The sequence below is a fragment of the Typopeltis vanoorti genome, chromosome 13 (assembly GCF_054136105.1).
Source record: "Typopeltis vanoorti isolate ZY-2024b chromosome 13, IOZ_Tvanoo_1.0, whole genome shotgun sequence".
Lineage (NCBI taxonomy): Eukaryota > Metazoa > Arthropoda > Arachnida > Uropygi > Thelyphonidae > Typopeltis > Typopeltis vanoorti.
Window position 1 is genome coordinate 41,603,922 of NC_143561.1, and position 21,443 is coordinate 41,625,364.

The 21,443-nt window shown below is 34.1% G+C and overlaps 1 protein-coding gene across 1 annotated transcript in view; it reads right to left on the minus strand.

Moving 5' to 3' along the window:
* Window positions 1-3,231: 3,231 nt before the first annotated feature.
* The window catches only part of LOC150100084 (vesicle transport protein SFT2A), a 67,043-nt gene continuing 48,831 nt past the window's right edge, over window positions 3,232-21,443 (minus strand). Inside the window, exons 5-7 of the mRNA XM_090402577.1 lie at window positions 20,448-20,483; window positions 13,602-13,690; window positions 3,232-5,297 (exon numbers count right to left, since the gene is read on the minus strand). Coding sequence (XP_090258703.1) covers window positions 5,258-5,297; window positions 13,602-13,690; window positions 20,448-20,483 — 165 coding nt within the window. The 3' untranslated portion in view covers window positions 3,232-5,257. The remainder of the gene's footprint in view (window positions 5,298-13,601; window positions 13,691-20,447; window positions 20,484-21,443) is intronic.

Below are 21,443 nucleotides of genomic sequence, written 5' to 3' on the forward strand. Positions count from 1 at the left end.
AATGAAGATATTGGGAACTCACCATTGTTAGCATTCAAGAATGTTGAGCAGGTGGTATGTCATTTAACCCTTTGACTGTTAGGTTCCAGTTTCAGCTACTTTACCCCAAGGTTTCCCCACCCCCTCCCGAATTTCAAGACTACGTGATTAACTAAGTAAAAAAAGTATTTATTTACGTATATTATTTCTGGGAAAACTCCCAGAGTTTTCCCAATGTGTTCAGATGACGACCACGAATAGTCGAAACGGTCCACACTCCGTCAACCACCTTTCCCCTTCCCCCTCCCTAAATTAAAAAAAAAAAAAAAAAAAATTTAACCCTTTCATTTTTTCCCCACCCTATATAAAAGTATATGTTTCTATATGTTACGAAAAAAACCCGGGTTTTTCTAACTTATCCTACCATACTGCCTACACCCCCCCCCACACACACTCTCTGCAGTTTTCGACATCGCAGACTGAGGAAAAGCCACAACACCCAGAAAAAGGTATGTGCAATTTTCTATTCCTTAGGCTACATATACTTTTTAGTACATCTACACTCATAATGCCCTAAGAATCCATGAGTAAATAGCCAATGACATTTAAACAGGGGTACTCCTAAACTGAAGCAGGCAAAATAGCTGTAATCATAATAATAAGTATTTATTTACAATTTTTATATAAAAACTGTCAACGATTTACTAAAAAAGAATATTTAAGCTAATAAATGATTTTTATACGTGGCAATAACCTACATACAGTGACATTTCTTCAGAGTTTCGAACAATATGGTAGATTTTGCAGCTTGGTGAAGCACACAACCCTACATAGCAACTGGAGCACCACATGTGTTTCTTTGCAAACCTTCTTTCCTAAAACTGATCTTGTGCAACAAACGGCACATTTTCTTCTTGGCTCTGCTTACTTTGTAGTACGGGATACATATTCTGTAAAGTGCCTTCTTGTCAGTCTGATTGTGTTTCTTGCTTTAGCCAGTCTTCCACCTTTCTTATTAGTCCTCAGGGTGTGATAGGTTTCAATGATCTTTTCTATAAGATCCAGCCTAAAAGTTATGTGATCAAGCTTACCACCTAACTTTGTGTGTAGTACAAAAGCATTGTACACAGAGATATGCAAAAGGTGTCTGAATATTTTTACATAGCATCTCTGTTCCAGGTAGCAGGATAATACGAAAGAATTTGATCTAAACGATCAACACCTCCCATGGTGGTGTTGTACTGTAATTTCACAGCTCCTTTCCTTGTCTCTACATCCTCCATTTCATTCCCGTGGATGATGCTCAGCATAGTAACATCTTTATTGTCTTTCCATTTCAAGGCAATGATCTTCCCACACTGAAAGACACCGGTTTCTCCTTTCTTCAACTTTGAGGTCTTTAGGCATTTCTTTTTTAGTCACCTTAACAGTCCCATACACATCAGTTTTCTTGGTAACTAAGTAGTCTTCACACTTGAGACTGTTGAAATAATTATCTAAGGTAATATAGTACCCTTTATTCAGCAGCAGAGATGCAAAGGTAACAATTGATGTACCCAAAGCAGCATTAGGCAGCAAATTGCATACCTGAGTGAGTGCCTTTACCTGCATAAATTATCAGTTCATATACGTAACCACTAGATGATTCACAAAGTTCAAATCATCTCAAACCAAAACAAGAGCACTTCGTGGTGGCACAACTGTTTCCAACCAAGTCAGCCCTTGTATAAAATAAGGAACTTCTTTTTGAGAGAGTCGAAAAAAGTTTTTTTTTTTTTTTTTTTTTTTTTTTTTTTTTTTTTTTTTTTTTTTTTTTTTTGGATTGCGATAATCAGAATCCTTGTTGGCAAAGTGTAAAAATTTCATTCAGACATCACTTCTGAAAAAAATGGCGTCTCAATCGTCCTTTTTTTTTAGACCAATACCATTTTACTTCTGATTTCTGAACTATGCATTGAAGCAGTAATAACACTAAACACACATTCAGTTCACTGCTGTGTGTCTTTCCAACAAAAACAACAAGAAAAACTTTTGAAGGTTGTAGCATCAACAAACTGTATAGCTTTGTTGTTCATTTCCTCAACCAACATGTTCATTATATCTTCATCAAAATATAATTCAAACAGTTCCAATAAGCAATTACTTACAGAAATATCTTGAGAAATACCATGTTCCCATAAAAAAAAGTGAAGACGACGTAAACATACTGATCTAACTGGTATACAGCACCATCTCCTAGCTTGGGACAAACCACAACTGTCTTCATCACTATCAGAACTCTCCAACAATGAGACATCAACATTGCTGTCATCACTTATATCTAAAAAGAATTCTTCAACATATCCACCTGATTCACTATCAGAATCTCTTGCAAATAACACAGCAGATGTCTTGTGCTTCTACAAACCCTATGTCGAAGCCATTTTTTACACTGCATGCATCCTTCAACATACATTAGTCTCTAGCAAAGTAAATAAATTTCTTTTCTCACACAGAACTATTGGCATCTATGTGTAAGCAAGAAAACTAAATCATAAATGTATCTAGCATGGTCATAACGATCATAAAACAAAAAAACGTATGGCAACATGCTCAGGGCATTAGTAACACTACCAATGAATTATGGAAATATGCTCAGGGTGTTAGTAATGCTAAAAAAAAACAATACCAACAAATGAGCTCAGTGCATTTGTATTGATCAAAGGATTAAAAAAATTGGAAGAGGAAAGGTTGACAAAACATGTGTTTGATACCAAGATCTAGTTGATGTAGTGTTGATGCAGTCAAGAATGCTCTAGAAGACAAATATCAGACAATATTGGAGTGCTGACAAGTGACAGTAATTTGGAGGAAAATTGTAGTAACTATCATAGTATCCTTTACATTCTTTGAGTACATATTAGAAATTTGATGATGAGATCACCGTCGTTAATCTATTGCCAAGAAGCAATAGCCAGGTTAAATTCCTCCCCTCATTCAAGTTTAGTAAAGCCATTCAAATTTTCCAACCCTTTTAACAGTGAGGTCCAAAATAGTCTCAAGATCTGAACATTCCAGGTCTTGAAAGTAATGCAAGTGAACTTTCTTCATGATTTGATCCCCCTCAACACTAGAACTTTACCATTAAAGCATTTATATTTTATATTGCATCTTATTGTTTTTGTTACTGAAGACAGAAGATTTTTTTTTTTTTTTGGAACTATTAAATATGTGAAAAATAGCAAAAGCTCCCTAAAAATAAAGCCAACTATGTAGTTGAAAAGTTTTATATTAACATGGATGGCATATACATATATTAGGCTAACAAATTAATCACAATTGGTCATTACAAGTTGTAAAAAAAAACTTTACAAAGCCAGTGAGGCAAGATAATTTTAAAATAATGGTATGTATCTCATTACATTACCATCATGATGGTAATGGTGTATATATATATATATACATTAAGTACAATGTTATCAGGTTTTACATAAAAAAATATATTTATACTTGTCTACAAAGACTTTTAGATATATTTACATATAATTTTCAAAACAAACACAACATAAGAACTGAGATACACTTCAGAAAAAGATCCCTCCATGATTCATTAAATGAAACTAAATAAGCAAATAGACATTATCTTAAAATTAAACCTATACCAATCTTGTTAACTGGCAAATGTTATCATCACAAAACAAAAAAAGCAAAGCAGAACATTATAAACAAACACTGAAGAGAGGAGGGGAAAGGCTAGTACCACATTGAAGTTAATAAATTTTATATATAAAGGTGGGAGATTTACTCATTGTACATACAGTGCATTTTTGAAAATTGTACCGGGCTCTGCAAACATAAGAGTTCATGAATTATTTATTGCACGTGCACACTGTGAAATATTCACTCCCCAAAACTTACAATATTAGACAATTACACAAATTCTCATGTGATCTTAAAAATATCTGAAATATCTATTTAATCTAAGTCCCATGCAGTTTTAGCAATACAGGCTATAAAAATAACATTTATCATTTCTAATAGAGAAAAGTTTGCCATATAAAAACACTGCTTATGAGAAGTGACAAGTTTTGCTTTGCTGAGTTCATGTAGACTCAGAGAATTTTTTTTTTTTCAGTATCAGTATATATTAAAATTTTTTTAGAAGCTTATAAATTTCAGGTTTGAAATTTATAAGTTTCAAACTTATAAATTTGAAAGTTTCAGAAATGTTTTGCTCATTATGAAAAGGAATGTTTTCCAGCTATTCTTAAAGCTACCCCCCATTATATTTTTAGTTTCATAGTTAAACAGAATTGTATGATTATGTTTGCTATAGTTAATTCACTATAGCAAACCCATAGTGACCAAAGAAATAATTTGTTAGAATTAAAACTTTCATATAGTGAATTTAGTTTTTACAATTGCATTGATACTATATGGTGGTGATGCTGCTACGTTTTGGCAGCGAGTTTATTGTTTTCTCTAGTAAACATGGCTGTGTTTCTGATGTAAATAGGACTAGATGCAAAATATAGGAATGTATATAATCCATAATAGTCCTCTATATACTGAATAAACAAATTTTAAATGTATGATGCACATGTATACACAAAACAAAGGATCCCCTGCTGTATATATCATTGAGTGGTATAAATATATAAAAATGAAAAGAATTTCTCACCAGCCAGCAATATGTAATTTATAATGATCTCAAAACCAAATTACTAAACTATGCAAACCACTGTGCATTGCAAGGAAAATTTAATAGGAATGTTTAAAGGAACTTGAAAAAATTAAACTTTTTTTTTTCTAAATAGCATAGGTGCAGAAAACATATCCCAGTGACTGTCATACCAGCTGATAAATTTTGAAATATTCAACAGTTGTAATATTCAGAATATAAGAATTAAATTAGCAGTAGCTTCTGTTCAGTTTAGTTCTTAGATTAACCATTAAAACATAAAAATAATAACTTATGATTTATTGGCATCATGTGATATTTTGTGCTCATGCACATAATATCAAAAACATTATTTTAAGGCACATATTACTTTGCAAAAACAAGTTAACAGTGGCATTTGTAAACACCTATATAAATTACATCTGAATTCAATGGCAAACTTTTTATAGGCACAATTTCACCTGCATGCATTGAAAACCCGAATTCATAATATATAAAATAGTGTTTCTCAATATCAAATCCTTTAAAAATATTTTCACAGGGCAGTAGTCCACAAAAATGATTCACTAAGCACTTCACTGAATTCAAAGAACACTAACATTGTTTTCAAGCAATAGTTCATCCTAAACAACCTTGAAAGAACTTCAAAACTGCATCCCTGTAAATAATGAAATAAACAAAAATCAAACAATCCAGTCATATTTTACACTTTTGTTTAAAAAAAATTTAATTTCTAAAGGTGTGACAATGTAATTCTCAGAATGCACATGTAAAAAACCTACATTTGGAACTATACATTAGTGGCTACTGTTGCCTTCAAAGTAATCCCCTTGTGCATTTATACACTGGTTTAAATGGTGTTCCCATTTTTGGAAACAGACCTGGAACTCTTTTTCTGGAATACTCTCGAGTTTCTTTATCACGTTATGCTGAATATCAACGATGTCAGAAAATTGGAAACAGCCAGAAATCACAGGGAGCTGAGTCAGGTGAATAAGCAGAATGACGTAATTTGTTAATAGATTTTTCGGCCAGAAACGTTCTCACAATGAGCGCACCATGGCTTGGTGCAGTGTCGTGATGGATGATCCACTTGTCAGGCCACAATTCAGTTCTTTTTCTTCAAACAGAATCTCATAATCTTTACAGCACCTCTAAATAGCATTGTTGGTCGACCATTTGTCCCTGTTCAATGAATTCATAGTGGACTATCTTCTTCTGATCAAAGAAACACACCAGCATGGTCTTGAACCGTGAACATGACATGCGCAGTTTTTTCGGACATGGCGAACTCAGGGGGAGGGGGGGGTTCCACTGCATGCTCTCGTGTTTTGTTTTGGGATCATACTGGAAGTACCAGGTTTCGTCACCCATAATTACTCTTGGAAACACGTGCTTATTTGCAGAAAGATCAGTTGCAACTTGAATATGCTGCTACTTCTGTTCGTCTGCAGAAATCTTTCGCATACCCAATTCTTCTGTTAAAATTACCACTGTTTCTCGATTCATTTGCAATTCAGCAGCCATTAATCGCACACTTAATTGTCTGTCAGACCATACCAAATCTCACACTTTGTTCACATTTACATCTGTCATTTTTGTTTTTGGCTGCCCGCTTCTGGGGTCATCGTTCACATCTTCTCTCCCACCTTTGAATATCTTATGCCACCCAAAGACACTGACTTTTTCAGAGCATCCACACCATATGCCGATTTTCACACAAAATTTGATGCTAGCACACTGCTCCAAATTTCAATCACACATCTTTATGCCAAAGTTTACACCAAGATCTCTATTGTTTTTGCAATAGCCAACTAACAAATGGCTTTATCGGCTGAAGGTTTATGCACGCATTAGTTAAAATGTATAAACACGATTACTTACGTGACTCCAACCAAATCAACACATGGACATTCCAGGAATTAATTGTCACACCTCGTATTCAATGTTAATAAAAACTAGAATAATAAATAGCTGATGTTTTAAAACTTGAATGAAATATGAACATTACTGTAATTTTTGCATATTGTTTTCTTGTGAATATCATATTTTGTTGAATACAAGGTAAAATTTTGCTTAATGAAAGCTGACTATAAGAAAGACAAACAGATATCTGAAATAAGTTTTCTATTGCTAAATATCGAATATTAAATTTATTTTAATTAAGAGTTAGATTTAATTTTTTATGGCATAAAGACATTAAAGGTCATAATAAGCCAGGACAGTTATATAGAGGTTACAGTAGTACATATGGTAAATGGTTAGTAGGACAATGACAAACATCCATGCCCTTGGTGGGATTCAAACCCACAGCCTCTTAGCTGGAAAGCAGATATACTAACCACTGAGCCAACCAGTCCAGCTAAGAGTTAGATTTATCTCCATTAGCAAGAGAATTTTAGAAATCATAACCAACCTTTAATATGAAAGTTATATTCAAAAAAACAGCTAAGAAATGCAAAACATACCACCATGAAAAGACATTTAGTTTAAAACCCAATAATTGCTCAGTTGGTTTGCAAAGTAGGCGGCTTCTTTGTTCTCCAACCTACAGGTTGTCTGTGGCATGGAATTCTCTAGGCCAGTATTTCTCAAACTTCAGATATCTGCATACCCCTTCTTAAATTTTCATTATTACCAAGTACCCCTTATCAAATAATAAATAAATAAAAGTATATTTCATTGTAAATGACTATTTTATTTGAATTCATATGTCCATGTAAACAAAAAATATGATTCACTTTTAATAGAACAAAATTTGGAATAGGTTCCTCTTCATTTCCTGTCCATGAAAATCCATATTTCAAGTAATTCATATCATACTTAGGAAGATTTTTCATCTTCTTCCTATATGGTTCTCTAGAGATGTCAGATGACATACCCTTATCAATTTCATTTGATCCAGATGCAATATCAATGTTTTCTTGTTGCTTACAGCTACTTGTATTTGCTATATTGCTCTCTTTTGTGCATTTTATAAATCCAATCTTTAACCAATGATCCAAACTTAAGAATTTGAAAGCTAAAAAAATTATCATATTTACTCTCACTCCCCCCCCAATTAAAACTAAAAAATCGTGGGGCGAAATATATGCGGAGGTTTTCAGGAAAAAAAATGCAAATGGTATGACTTACCAAGAAGCTCCTACTCACTATCACTACTTTAGGCATCGAGAACAGTTTCCTTGTGTGCATCGTCAAAGTCATCTACGCAAAGAGCTTCATTTTTTTTCCCATTATTTGAAGCAAAAATTACAAGTAATTTACAAGACTTGAGATACGTAGAGAAGCTATGAAGAGGTGCATATGATTCATGCGGTATTAACAAAAGATCGTGCGAACCAAAGACAAATTAGCATTTCAACAGTTGAGTTGAAATGCTAATTCTCTTCAACCAAATTCCATATCTGAAACACATTCACTATATATTTCTTAGTTTTAAGATGTTTACGAAGGGGTGGTGTCAAGCAAAACCATATGTTGCACCAGCAACATATGGTTTTGCTTGAGTCTATACAGCAGTTTCTGTTGGAGGGGAGATGCGATTCATTAGTTAGTGCCGTTTTTATCCCAGTTGTCTCTAATTGCACTATTTGTTGAGAAATATAACGATTCCATGCGTTAATGATGCATAGCTGAAAATTGCCACGTACCCCCCCTGAAGACCTTTCGTGTACCCTGGGGGGGGGTACGCATACCACACTTTGAGAAACACTGCTCTAGGCAGGAGAGGACTTATGATGTAATGTGATACCACCCTACTTATTGGAAGACTAAAGCAGCATGAAAAAGTTATGTTTATTTTATAAAGCAGAGTTTCTGGATTTTTCAATCCCACTCAAGCTACTATCATCATCAAATTCCTGCCATGTACCCTCAAGGGGTGTACAGGATATGATAGTACTACATGAAAAAAAATTACATCATTACTAACTTCCTATCTACAATTTTCCTCCAAATCAGTCTGTTACTTGTCAAGACTCCAACATTATCCGATCTTATATTTCTATCGTCTAAGGCACTTTGTACCGCATCAATCCACCTATATCTTGGTCTTCCTCTGGGTCGTTTTGCTGCCAACCTGGCAGAGAACACTTGTTTTGCTAATCTTTCTTTGCCCATTCTGTTTAAGTGACCATACCACCTGAGATTAGCTCTGCTAACGCATTCCTGGATTTTGACAATGTCAAGTTCTTTCCTAATATCCTCGTTTTTAATATGATATTGCCATTGATGCCATCTGTTCACACCTATAATCTTTCTCAGAACTCTCATATCTGCGGTCTCTAGTCTTTGGTCAAGTGTTTTACTTCTGACCCAGCTCTCAGATCCATAAGTTAAAACTGGTTTGAACACTGTCCTGTATACAGCTAATTTAGTATTCCGACTAATTTCTCTCTTATTCCATATGAATTTATTCAGTTGACTTCCCACGATACCAGCTTTGCTGATTCTGTTGTCTATTTCTATATTTAATTTACCATTTTCAGTAAAAATCGTGCCTAAGTAGCCGAAATGTTTCACTTGTTCCACAGGTTCTCCATTCACAACACAGTTGACATTTTCAATGATTCTGCCTATTTTCATTGTCTTTGTCTTTTTATTGCTGACCTTCATACCATATCTATTACAACAGCTATTCAATTTAGTCAGAGAATCTCGCAGACTTGTAGCGGATTTATTTAGAAGTATAACATCGTCCGCATAAAGCAAAGAGCTGACATTAACATCTCCAATTTTGATATCATGTTTAATACCACTTTCCTTCATAATGTGATCTGTATAGATAATGAATAACAGAGGGGATAATGTACATCCTTGTCTCACACCAGATTCAACATTAAACCATCTTCCTGTACTTCCTTCAATTCTAACTGCTGACTTACAACTCAAATAAAGACTAAGTATTGCTTGATATAATGAATAGGCTTCTCTCTTGGCACCTCAATCTACTATGATTGTCATAATAGCAAGGTTGCAAATCCTGTTTGTGATTTGGAAGGGCTAACCTATATAGACTTAAAATGATTTTTCCTCCTGCAAGCAGAACAAACCAGCCTATCTGGTTGACTAATGCACGTGTATTGACACTAATAACCTTGGCCTGTAGTTAGCAAAATAAATAGGTCAAAAATTACAACTGACCACGTAAGTATAAAAATATAGTCGTTGTATCACTGTCTAATACTCTAAATTATGGCTATTTGTTCAATAATTGGATATGGTGAATTTTAGTGCATTCAAATGATACTGATAATTAAGCTGTTTGTGATTAGTCTACCACAGAGAACCAACCAAAACTAAAATCAGTCCATCACCGCTGTTCATAATCTGACATGCCATTATTTTTTTTTTTTATCAATATACTAATGAAGATGGAAGGTCAATCTTGATTAATTGGTTGATAAATATGAGGAACACACACACACACACACACACAAAACATATTGATTCCAGCATCCCAACTGTCACAGAAATGAAAACAACATGATAAAAGATGGAATGTATATTTTGGGATGTGTTGGTTTCTCATTTATGTATATCAATCAACCAAAGGCTGAAGTTCCATTTTCACTGGCATATTTGTAAAAAAATTTCACAATATCCAATCTGGGGATGGTATCGCCAGCATTAATTCTGAAATCTCTAAGGTGAGAGTGAGAATAAAAGATGCAGTGATCTTTCCATACACAACACCACCTGAAATTAAAAGCTCTACCTACTCTTAAGAGAAACAAGACCAATCTTTAAATTGCATAAGTGCAATTTAAAGATTGGTCTTGCAACAATAGTGACAAATACAATATAAACAGAAAGTTTTTGTATGTTCCTCATTCATCATATGTATCAAATCCAACTGAAATTATCCAATGTATTTCCCAAGATTCAAACTAGAGGCATCACTTTTTTTTTTTTTTTGGACAAACTTTCAAAACATCCATCAAAAATGCTGAAATGCATTAAATAAAACAACATCTTCCACAAAGAAATCCGGTCATCTTGTGAATAAACTCAGAGTTCAAAGTCAAGGGCAAAGATATTGATGTTTCTGGACACCAAGTTTAAAACAAATATAAAATCACAGATTCCAGAAAATCTTTCTTCCAAATGTAGTCAGCTTGTTCAGCCAATGTTGAACAAGAATTGAAAGATCAGGTGATCTATGGATTGATCATTATCACCTTTCCACTCCAAAACATAATAATAGATTATATAGGATGGTGACATTTTATTGGTGCAGGAAAGCAGACAGATATAGCTAACTACTTTCATGTAATACCTTAACACACATAGCACAATAAGATTTACATCATTAGGGAGGAGAAAAAATGTTCATATTCCACTTCTGATTATGCTACAGTCAACTCTCACAAAGTAAACTCATAGGGATTAGAAGAATAGTATGTTATAACATTTATTTACTCTTTTTTTTTCTTTTTCTTAGAAATAGACTGATACTAACTTTTAAAGATACCTATTGTTCATACAGTATAGAAAACAACTAAGTCTAGAAAAAACTATGTTGAAGAAGTTTTAACTAGTAATGAAATTATTAATAAGAGACACCTCCAGGGAGTTAAGGACTCATCACCAACTGTCATACCTATTCTTGAATTCATTCCAATCACATACCACTCTATGAAAGAAAAACCTAGCTCTCACTCCTTTTTTGACCACATTCATTCTCACCTTCCAAGGATGCTCTCTCATCCTTTCCCAATCCTCCAAATAAAAATCATTCACAAAACACCTAGTTAGAATGGCTATGACATTGAACATTCTCCGGACCAGGATTACAGAAGAGTCCTGGCCTGAGTCCATGGAACCAATGCTATTTTAAGCTCACTATTACAAACAGTAAAAGCGGAAAACCTTGACTACAACAAACAGATTTCTCAGTAAATGACATTACAGTCAGAAGAGAGGAAATTGTGGCAAATACAGTAAAAACTAGACTTCTGGGCAAATCCAAAAGTCCGTTATATAATAAAGTAGATTTTCCGAATGTGTATGTTAAAAAATTGACAAATTAGCTAATTAACATATTTTTACTTAAGTAGAAACTTTTATGTAATTAAAATTAAGTAAATAAAAATAATAAAATGTATCTATGAAAAGTTTAATTTCACAGAAAAGATTTTATTTTGTCTTTGTTATTTTTAATGTACGATACAGTTTGCTTTTTTTATGCCATATTGCTCACATATATGAGACACAGACACTGCCGAATCCAACTTTTGTATGACTTCTAATTTTTGATTTAACGTTAAATTAACTCTTTTCCGTTTGTCCATATTTTAAGGTTAGGGTTACAAAGATGTGTTTTACCATTCATACATATCTAATTTTACATTTATATTGAATAGGTCTATAAAATGCATACGTACATGAACCATTCACCAGGAGTAAACAAATGCACACTACTGGGCGTAGCTTAGCACACATCGGAACATCGTCTGGCATACATTAAAACTGCTGCAGAAAGTCCCGCCACGCGACATAGAAACAAGCAAATCAAAGAAACAGGAGTACAAGGTATTTTTAACTGGTAAACCATCAACTGTTATAATGTAACAGTTGGTGGTTTACCAACCATTTCTTTGATTTGCTTGTTTCTATGCACTGATGATGTACTGTTATTTTCAGTACAAAATATCTATACTTCATTTCATTCAAGTTAATTACTGTGGTTAACGTGTAATTTATTGTTTATAGTCATGCCACAGGTACCTTTAAAGATTATGTTCTGGTTTACACCAACAATGAGTACAGTTTTGTCAGCTAAGTCCCAAATTGCCAACCCATCCCAGTTCATTTAGTACCAATGTATACTTACTAACAGAATGCACCACATGAAGATGAGGATTGGACGTGTAAGCAAACAAAATTGTTTGCTTACACTTGGATAAAGGATTAAACTAAGAATATAATTTCTTGGCATCTTCAATTTGTAATATAACCTAGTGAAAAAAAAACTTTCCATATCTATCTCTAATCCAGAGTTTAATAAGGGATGGCACTTTTTTGACCTTGGTCAAAGTAATACAGAATCTCTTCTGGGTCTGGCTCCCACTGATGACATTTGATAATTTTCATCTTTGGGTCTACTTGCTTCCTGTGATGTAGAGGGGCTCTGCCTGGAGCTGCTACTCAGTTTCCTATCCTGGAGTCATGAGTTTAGTAGAGATCCTTTAGGATTACTCAGTGAGATTTAGAGTGATCTTGTAGATCATTCAGAGTTTAATAATACCTCAATAAGGTTGAAACTAGTTTGGGTAGTTGCCCTTCCCATAATGCATAGCATTATACACACCCAAAAGGGTGTTTGCTTTGCATTAGGGGATACTAAGGCAAATGATGTGAAGTAATTAACCTCTATACATAAGTAGCCCAGTCGTGAAGATACTTCATGCATAAACATTGTTTACACTTGGATAAAGGATTAAACCAAGAATATAATTCCTTGGCATCTTTAATTTATTTTAAATTGCAACAGAAGAATATTATAATTCTTAATGTAACTAAGCATAATAAAAATCTGTCATGCCTGATTACTATATATCACTAGAACATTTAAACTATATAAATAATGAAGCTAAACCTTAGTGTTAACACCATCACTAATTATCTCGAGCATATATTCAGTAGGTGGGTAAAGGTTGCTATGATGATCTAATATATGTGATTTCATCCTAATTTCCTAAATGAAGTCATGTATTCGCCTATCATAGCAATTTTCTTAAAAATTACTTCTTGCTCTTTCCATCTGAAGTATAGCTTATAAAATGACACCCTGAATGAAAATGAATTTTAATCAGATACAGAAAGGTGCATATACTCTTAACAAAGTATGTCGTTTTCATAGGAAGAAGAAAATTTATAGGATCAGCTCCTGTAAATTTTCTGAATGAAATCATTAATAAAAATAGTCTTGGTACTTACTTTTAAATATATTACTTACCTTGCATATGGAATGTATGACAATGAATACCAAGTCATGGCAAGGAACTGAAGTATACAAAACAGAATAACCAAACCTTTGATTTTCCACTAAAATAGAAAGATAATTAATTTAAATTTAAAAAACACTCTAACATTTAAAAAGAATTCAACATTGCAACAAAATGTGTTTCTAATAGCACACTGTAAAACCATTACCTATGCAGTAATATCACAAGAGTAGCAAACATTTATTTGTTGTAAATGTCATATTGGAAAAGCTAACTAAAAATTAAGAAAAAGAAAGTTTTATCTATAGTTATAAGAAAAGAAATTCTGCATGCCTGACAAAAGTTTTTGTATATGCAGTCTTTTAAGCAACACAGTTTGTGGATAGGACAAATTATTTCTAAACTTTCTAAAACAGTTTTTACACGATACTTTAGTTAAAGGAAATTTTTCTGTGCAGCTCTCTCTCACACATCGTCACTAAACTTGGATTTTATACATACAGGGTGCCCCCATAATTCTCAGTGCAGTTTTGATCTTTAACTGCTTCAAAGGTATCACAGTTACAAAGTTGCAATAAATATCACTTGAAAGTATAACTATTAGAATTTGTGATCCAAGAATATTATTATTTCATTACATTTTTCTTATTTTTTAGACTGGTGGATTAAGATGGCAAATGTTGAAGAAAAAGTCAACTGTGTCCTGTGGCTTGCTGAACTCAAGTCCATAACAGCAGTAAGAAAATTCTCTGACCATTATAACAAGAAGGCTCTCCACTGAAAATTAATTAATAACCGAATGGAAAAATTCAAAGGCAACTGGATCAATTCATGACAAACCCAGATCAGGGAGGCATTCATCAAGGGAAGCGAATGTGGTTGAAATTGAAAGGGCATTTGATAAGAGTCTCAAGAAATCAGTGTGACATGCTGCGGCTGAGTTAAATGTACCAAAAACCACAGTGCACAGAATTCTAACCAGACAACTCCGTAAACATGCTTACAAAATTAAGACTAATTATTGGACCATTCTTTTTCAATGAGCCCACTGTCAGGGGTGAATCTCATTTAGCAATGTTTCAGAATTGTTTTATTCCTGAATTAAAGAGATAAATCTTATGAATAAAACCATTTCCCAACAGGATGGGGCACCCTGTCACTATGCGACACAGGTACGAATGTTTCTGGATGACACTTTCACAGACAGGTGGATCAGTAGAAGAGGTGCTCTTGTGTGGCTACCTCGATCACCTAACCTGATTCTGTTAGACTTTTTCTTATGGGGTCACACCAAAACAGTCACGTATGCTTTAAAATCTGCTTCTCTCGATGACCTTAAGACTAAAATTACAAATCCAATCAATGTAGTCACTGTTCAGCAACTACTAAACATTTTCCAGAACTTCGAAAATCACCTAGTTACATGTATTGTACAATATGGTGGTTATATGAGATAATAATATATAAGAAACAAATCATTTAGATAAAACTTAATTACATACTCTTTAAACTATTAAAGTTAAAACTGCACTAAGATTTTATTTATTTATTTAGCATATGGCATAATAAAGACACATGACATCAGAATATATAAATACATATTTGTGCAGACAATAAAAATGATACAAGTAATGCACATATACAAATATCAGGTAAAAAAAAAAAAAGTAAAATTTTAAGTCAAGTTCAGATAGCCAATCAAGAGCTGAAGGATCTGCCTCAAAAAAGTCTCTCAGGTCACCAAGGTAGGCTCTTATGCTGCAGTCCTCCACAATGTGCCGGGGTTTGGTTTATGGTCCCACAGTCGTATTGGGGTGGAGGTGATCTTCCCCACTTGTGTAAGCTGTCTGCATAGATACCATGTCCTGTGCATATCCTATTTAAGCTTTTCCATAGATGACGTGGAAGCTCAATCCCTTTCGGATTTTGGTTGGGAAGGATATACTTGTTTAAGTCTAGTGGCGATTTTTCTTTCCAAGTTTCTAGCCATTTCGAATTAACATTGAAATTGCTATTTACTAGTTCTTCAGCCAGTATTAGTGGAGGCCGTCGGGATTTAAGGCGATTCATATTTATATATGGGAGGTCTTCATATATCGGCAACAGGGGATTGCTGTTTATTTTTTTGTATTCTTTTACCAGAGCATTTTGTCTGCACAGGTTCGGTGGTGCAATATTGCTCAAAGTTGGAAGCCAGTAGAGAAGAGTGGATTTGACACAACCTGTTATTGTCCTCATCGATGCATTTATTTGCGTGTCAGTTTTCTTGATATGAGGACTGTTTAGCCATACCTGGTGAACAATATTCTGCCGCAGAGTAGACTAAGGCCAACGGGGAGTATCGCGGTGTAATAGCAGAAGAACCCCATGTAGAACCACACAGTTTTTGTATGATGTTATTATGGGTTCTTATCTTGAAAGAGAGATTCTCCAGATGTCTTTTGAAAGATAGTGTTCTATCCAGGGTAACATCCAGATATTTAGGGAAATCTTGGTGCTGCAGCATTGTGTTGTTAAAGCTGACCCGAAGTTTCCTATTTGCCAATTTGGTGTTATGTGAAAAGAGCTAACCTCGGTCTTATTGAGGTTTGGTGTTAGTCTCCATTTATGAAAGTATTCCCCAGTGGTTTTCTAAGGTCATTTGTGAGAATATCTTCAGCTACTTCAATGCTCTTGTGTTGGATGGCAAGGGCTATGTCATCAACATAAGCAAATTTTTTTCGACCTAGTTTTCGGTAGATCAGATGTATATAAATTGAACAAGATTGGTGCTAATACTGAGCCCGTTGTTCAGCTTTCTCAATTTGCTCATTTTGTTTCCCAGCACCACATGGAAGAACCTGTCAGAAAGCATGTTACCAATAAGTCTTATGATGGATTGGCATGATATGATTTGTATCAGCTTATATAGCATCCCCTCTTTCCATACCGTGTCGTATGCAGCAGTAAGGTCAATAAACACAACAAAGGTTTTCAAACATCTCTGGAAGCCTGCTTCGATATGGGTAGTAAGGCTTTGTACTTGGTCCATACAACTACATTGAATCCTAAAGCCTGCTTGCTCAACAGGGATAACTTCAGATATTTTTGGTCCAATTCTGTTAAGGAGGAGTCACTCATATATAACTGCAACTGAGCAGCATAATTGGCGATAGCCCTCTGCTTGATCTTGAGGCTTGTTGGGTTTTAATATGGCTATTATTTTGGTTCTCTTAACACTTTCATTGCCAAGCTGACAATTGGAATTTCGTGTGGTGGCCAAATTTTTTTTATTTTTTTATTTAGTTAACGACGTCCACGCGATAACGCGTGATCGGCCGTTTGGTGAGGGCTCACGTCGCGTGATCGCGCGATATCGTTCATCGTCAAGCTGAAAAGTGGAATTTCGTGCGGTGGCCAAATTTTTTTTTTAGTTTTTTACTTAGTTAGCGACGTCCATGCGATAACGCGCAATCGACCAAAAAGATGCGAGCTCGCATCACGCGATATCGCGTGGTTGGCAATGGACGTTTTGAAGGCTGTTGGAAGGTTTCCTGTCCTTAAAATGTAAGAAAAGAATATGAGGACTGCACTAAGAATTATAGGGCATCCTGTGTATAAGAGCCTCTGTAGCTCAGTCAGTTAAAGCTCTTTGGCTGGAAAGACCTGGGTTCAATTCCCGTTCAAGACATGAGGAACCTTTATCTGGTCTCTTTCGACTAAAAGGTGCAATAGCCGGTCTCGTACAGAGAAAGGGGTTTTTTTCACCTGGAAACTCAAGTTTTTCATCCCCCCCCCTAGAACAGGAAAACTGGCCCTGTAAAAACATGCATCTACAGTCATAAAAATTGTCCCCTCCCCCAACACCACTCTGCAACAAGCTGGTTGGTTTTCCAACTAGTCACATAATCGGAGCGGATCCTGCATCAAGTAGGATAAATTATTATAAAAAAGAAATAAGATATATATATAAATATAAAAAGCGTTACACACACACACACACACACACACAATATATCTACCCTATATATATAAAATGATAAGTCTTTTTATGTAACGTTTTTTGAAACTCAGGGGCTCTCCTGAATGTCGAGTCTTCAAAATTCGAGTCATCAGAATTCAAGTAGAACCGGCCTACCAGTCCTGAACTCGGGGGGGGGACGCCCAGTTTTGAGTTTTCAAAATTTGAGTCATCAGAATTCGAGGAGAACTAAGGGGGGGGGGGTTCAGCCTCTTTTGGTTCTTCTTTGACAGGTTAAACTTAATTGTAATCTCTTTGACCATTTAATAAACATGTTTTTATATGTAAGCCTGAGTTTTATCTGAGCACGAGACTGATTTTACCACTCATGAAACCACGCATAAGGGGAATATAAAGGAAGCTAAGAGCATTTAGGCCATGCCTGTATGCTAAGATTACTTTAAGCTACTAATTCTTTTAATAAGGTTAGGTAACACTTGACCTCCGGGAAGGTTTCTTTGGACAAGAATTTTCTGTCCTAAAGCTCTGACTGGCACAGCTAAAACAAACAATATCCTAAGAGCTTGAAAAGGGAAACTGGTCCCAGAGAGATAGTTTAGAGATTTATTCTTAGTTTTTCACAGGAAGGATAATAGCAACAAATTTATGGAAAACCAACACCATAACACAAGTAAATATGGTAGCTGGACTGATACAGTAAAAAGCACCTTAGAACATAAGATCTGATAATATTGGAATCTTGACAGATAAAAGATCAATTTGAAGGAAAATTGTTTTATAATTATAATAATCATCATTATCATATATACCAGGAATTTGATGGAATTTCTTTTTCTGAAATATCCTTTATCTTCCTAAATTCCAAATTATTACTTTCCCAACTTTGCAGTTAATTTTATAACACCATTCCTTGTTCAAGTCTTCTTGGCCAATGTTTTCTTTGGATGTTGCCATTCATTTGTGTCTGTTCACACACATGTGATGAAAATTATTCAATTTTTGGCACAGGCAAAGCAGTCGACTAATTTTGTGCAGGATAAAAATGAGTACCACATAAAATACAAATCTGTACGAAAGTTTTAAAAGAATCAAAGCTGACATAAATCTTGGACAAGTCTGAAATCCTGGACTATGAATAATAATGCAATCAAAAATCCAGGAATTACGAATCATTATCATACCGTTCTTTTTTATCTTCAAATTATCTTCAAAACATTTTAGTGGGATTCATTTTCTTTTCAATCATTTTAATGTCATTTTGTGAATTCTCCTTTATCTGCTTTAAGTACACAAAGAATTCTCCACTTCTACTTTACTAGCATGACACATTTGTTCAATTTCTTATTTTAAAATTTCTCCGACTACTCTCTTTGGAAAAGTTTGTCAGTATGTCTGGTATTAAATGTTGCAGCTATTCCAATCTTTTCTCTTCCAGCAATTATTTAGAGTGACCTTATATGTTTTGTCTCAGTAACATCAATTGTATCAACATGATATTTCTGTAATTCCTCTTATAGCTGTAGCTAATCAGTTGATTCTTCCACTGATGCATACCATCAGTTTTGTCGATAAATCTTTGAAAAAAAAAACACTACAATTTTTTTTAAAGACGAATTCTCTCTCTGTCTGATTTTTCATCTCTCCCAACTCCCACAAGCAAGTGGAACCCTTGGAAATTAGCAGGCAGCTGATCTCCACCTTAGTCATCATCATGTAGCTCACTTAACACGTTTGAGATATGCAACTTCTATGGTTGATTTTCCAGAGGACAGGTTGTTTAAAAATATGAAATAAAATGCTATTTGCTTGCATCAAAGATCATAACTTGGCAACTTAGAAAAAAAAAACTCCTCTCGTCCAAACCTAAAATGATTTTTCTGCTGCTGGTCTGGGATTATAGAAATTTCTACAAAGTTATATATACATTGAATTCTTTTCATGCAATTCCCACTGGTGAAAGGTTGTAAAAAACCTTTAACACTTTAGTGAATTTAGTACATTAGTAATGTGAATAGGTAAGGATTTTTTATTTTATTTTTTTTTTATTAATTTTATATATATATATATATATATATTTTTTTTTTTTTTTTTTGCATTTTTACATATTTTTATATAGTTCAGAAATTCCACTCTAGAGACCTAACATGGAACTTTCTCAAACCATTTCAAGCCTCCAATAAGCAGATCAGTGGTCTCAACCAGGCAATTAAATTCATCTCCCACCTAAAGACAATCACAAATATCAGTGCCCACAGCAATGGGATTCAAACCCACAGCCTGTTCATTGGACAGCAGATAGGCTAGCCACTTGGCCAACTAGAATGACATACTAAAATCCTTTGAGATGCGATTCAAACACTTAATTCTTCTGATAAATAAGAAAAACAAAAAAATTATACACAATAAATTTGTCAATCCTCAACAACAACAATAAAAAGCTAACTGTAAAACACTACCATAAAATCTCAATTTTAAACAACAAACAAATGTTTGCAGTTCACAAATTTGTCTATTTATCAAAAGATGTAATAAAAAAAAAGGTCTTAACACCTATATAAATATATATAACAACATTAAATTCCTTATAAAATTTTCTCAACTTCCATGCTTGATTCCAAGAATATGTAACACTGTTCTTAATCAATATGCAACTTGATGAATAGAAAGAACAGCAATCTCTCAATTATCCAGTTACAACTGGTTGGTCAATTAACTGGGGGGGGGGGGGTAACTGAATTTATAAATACACAGAATCTGTACACGAGTCAGGTAATATGCTAATCTATTCAAGGACTAATTAACTAAGGTTTTTACTATCTGACAGAAAACTGAGAGGTCACTGTAATAAACTGAAACTTATATTTAAAATCTCTAATAAATGAATATTAGCTCTTACCCAAAAAGCAGCAAACAGAGCTAAAACAATGAAACCCTGCAAAAACAAAAATAAACATGTAAGCATAATAAAAAAAAATCATATGTGAACAACATACTTAAATCCATACTTTCATATGAAATTCAAAATACTTTTTAATTCTTCTGACAAATAAGAAAACAAAAAAAATATATATTTTTTGCTTTCATATATATATATATATATATATGTATATATATATATATGATGATATTCAGCCTGTTTTTCTACCCATTGCAGGGTGATCCCCCGTTGCAGGAGGGTTGGGTCTACTTCCCCCATGGTGATCCCAGTCCATCTTGGGAGAGTGTTTTTATTCACTTGTGTGAAGTATGAAGGTGAAAGACAATCACAAACAACCGTGCCTAGGTGGGATTCGTACCTACAGCCTCTTGGCTGGAGAGCAGACACACTAACCACTTAACCAACCAGGCCAGCACATGTGTGTGTGTCTGTCTGCGTGCATGCATGCACGCACGCGCGCACACAAACAAACAACAAAATAATACATTTTTCAAACTTAATAATAACAACACTACCATAAAATCAAAATTCTAAAATGCAAACAAATGCTTGGCATTTTACTATTTTATTATTTACCAGACAACAAAAAAAAGTTCACAATGTTTTTTTTTTTTTTAATTTTTGTCAGATAATAATGCCAAAAGTGTTCAATTTGTCATTTTTTTTTATACTGGTTTAAGATTAATTTCATTTTATTTTTATATGTCGTCTGTGTAGCCCTATGGAAAAAGCATTTGTTTCCACAGCACTAGGTTGGCAAAAGAAAGACATAGGTCCAATTCTCATGAACTTGTGTAAAATCTTGTATAGACAGAAATTTAAATTAGATTCTTTCTATACCAATTTTACTTAGGAATTCAAATTAATTTAACTTCCTTGTAATTTTGGTTAATATTTAACTAATGACTTGCTGTACAACAACAAAGGACAAAAAAAAAATGTCTGAATGAATTG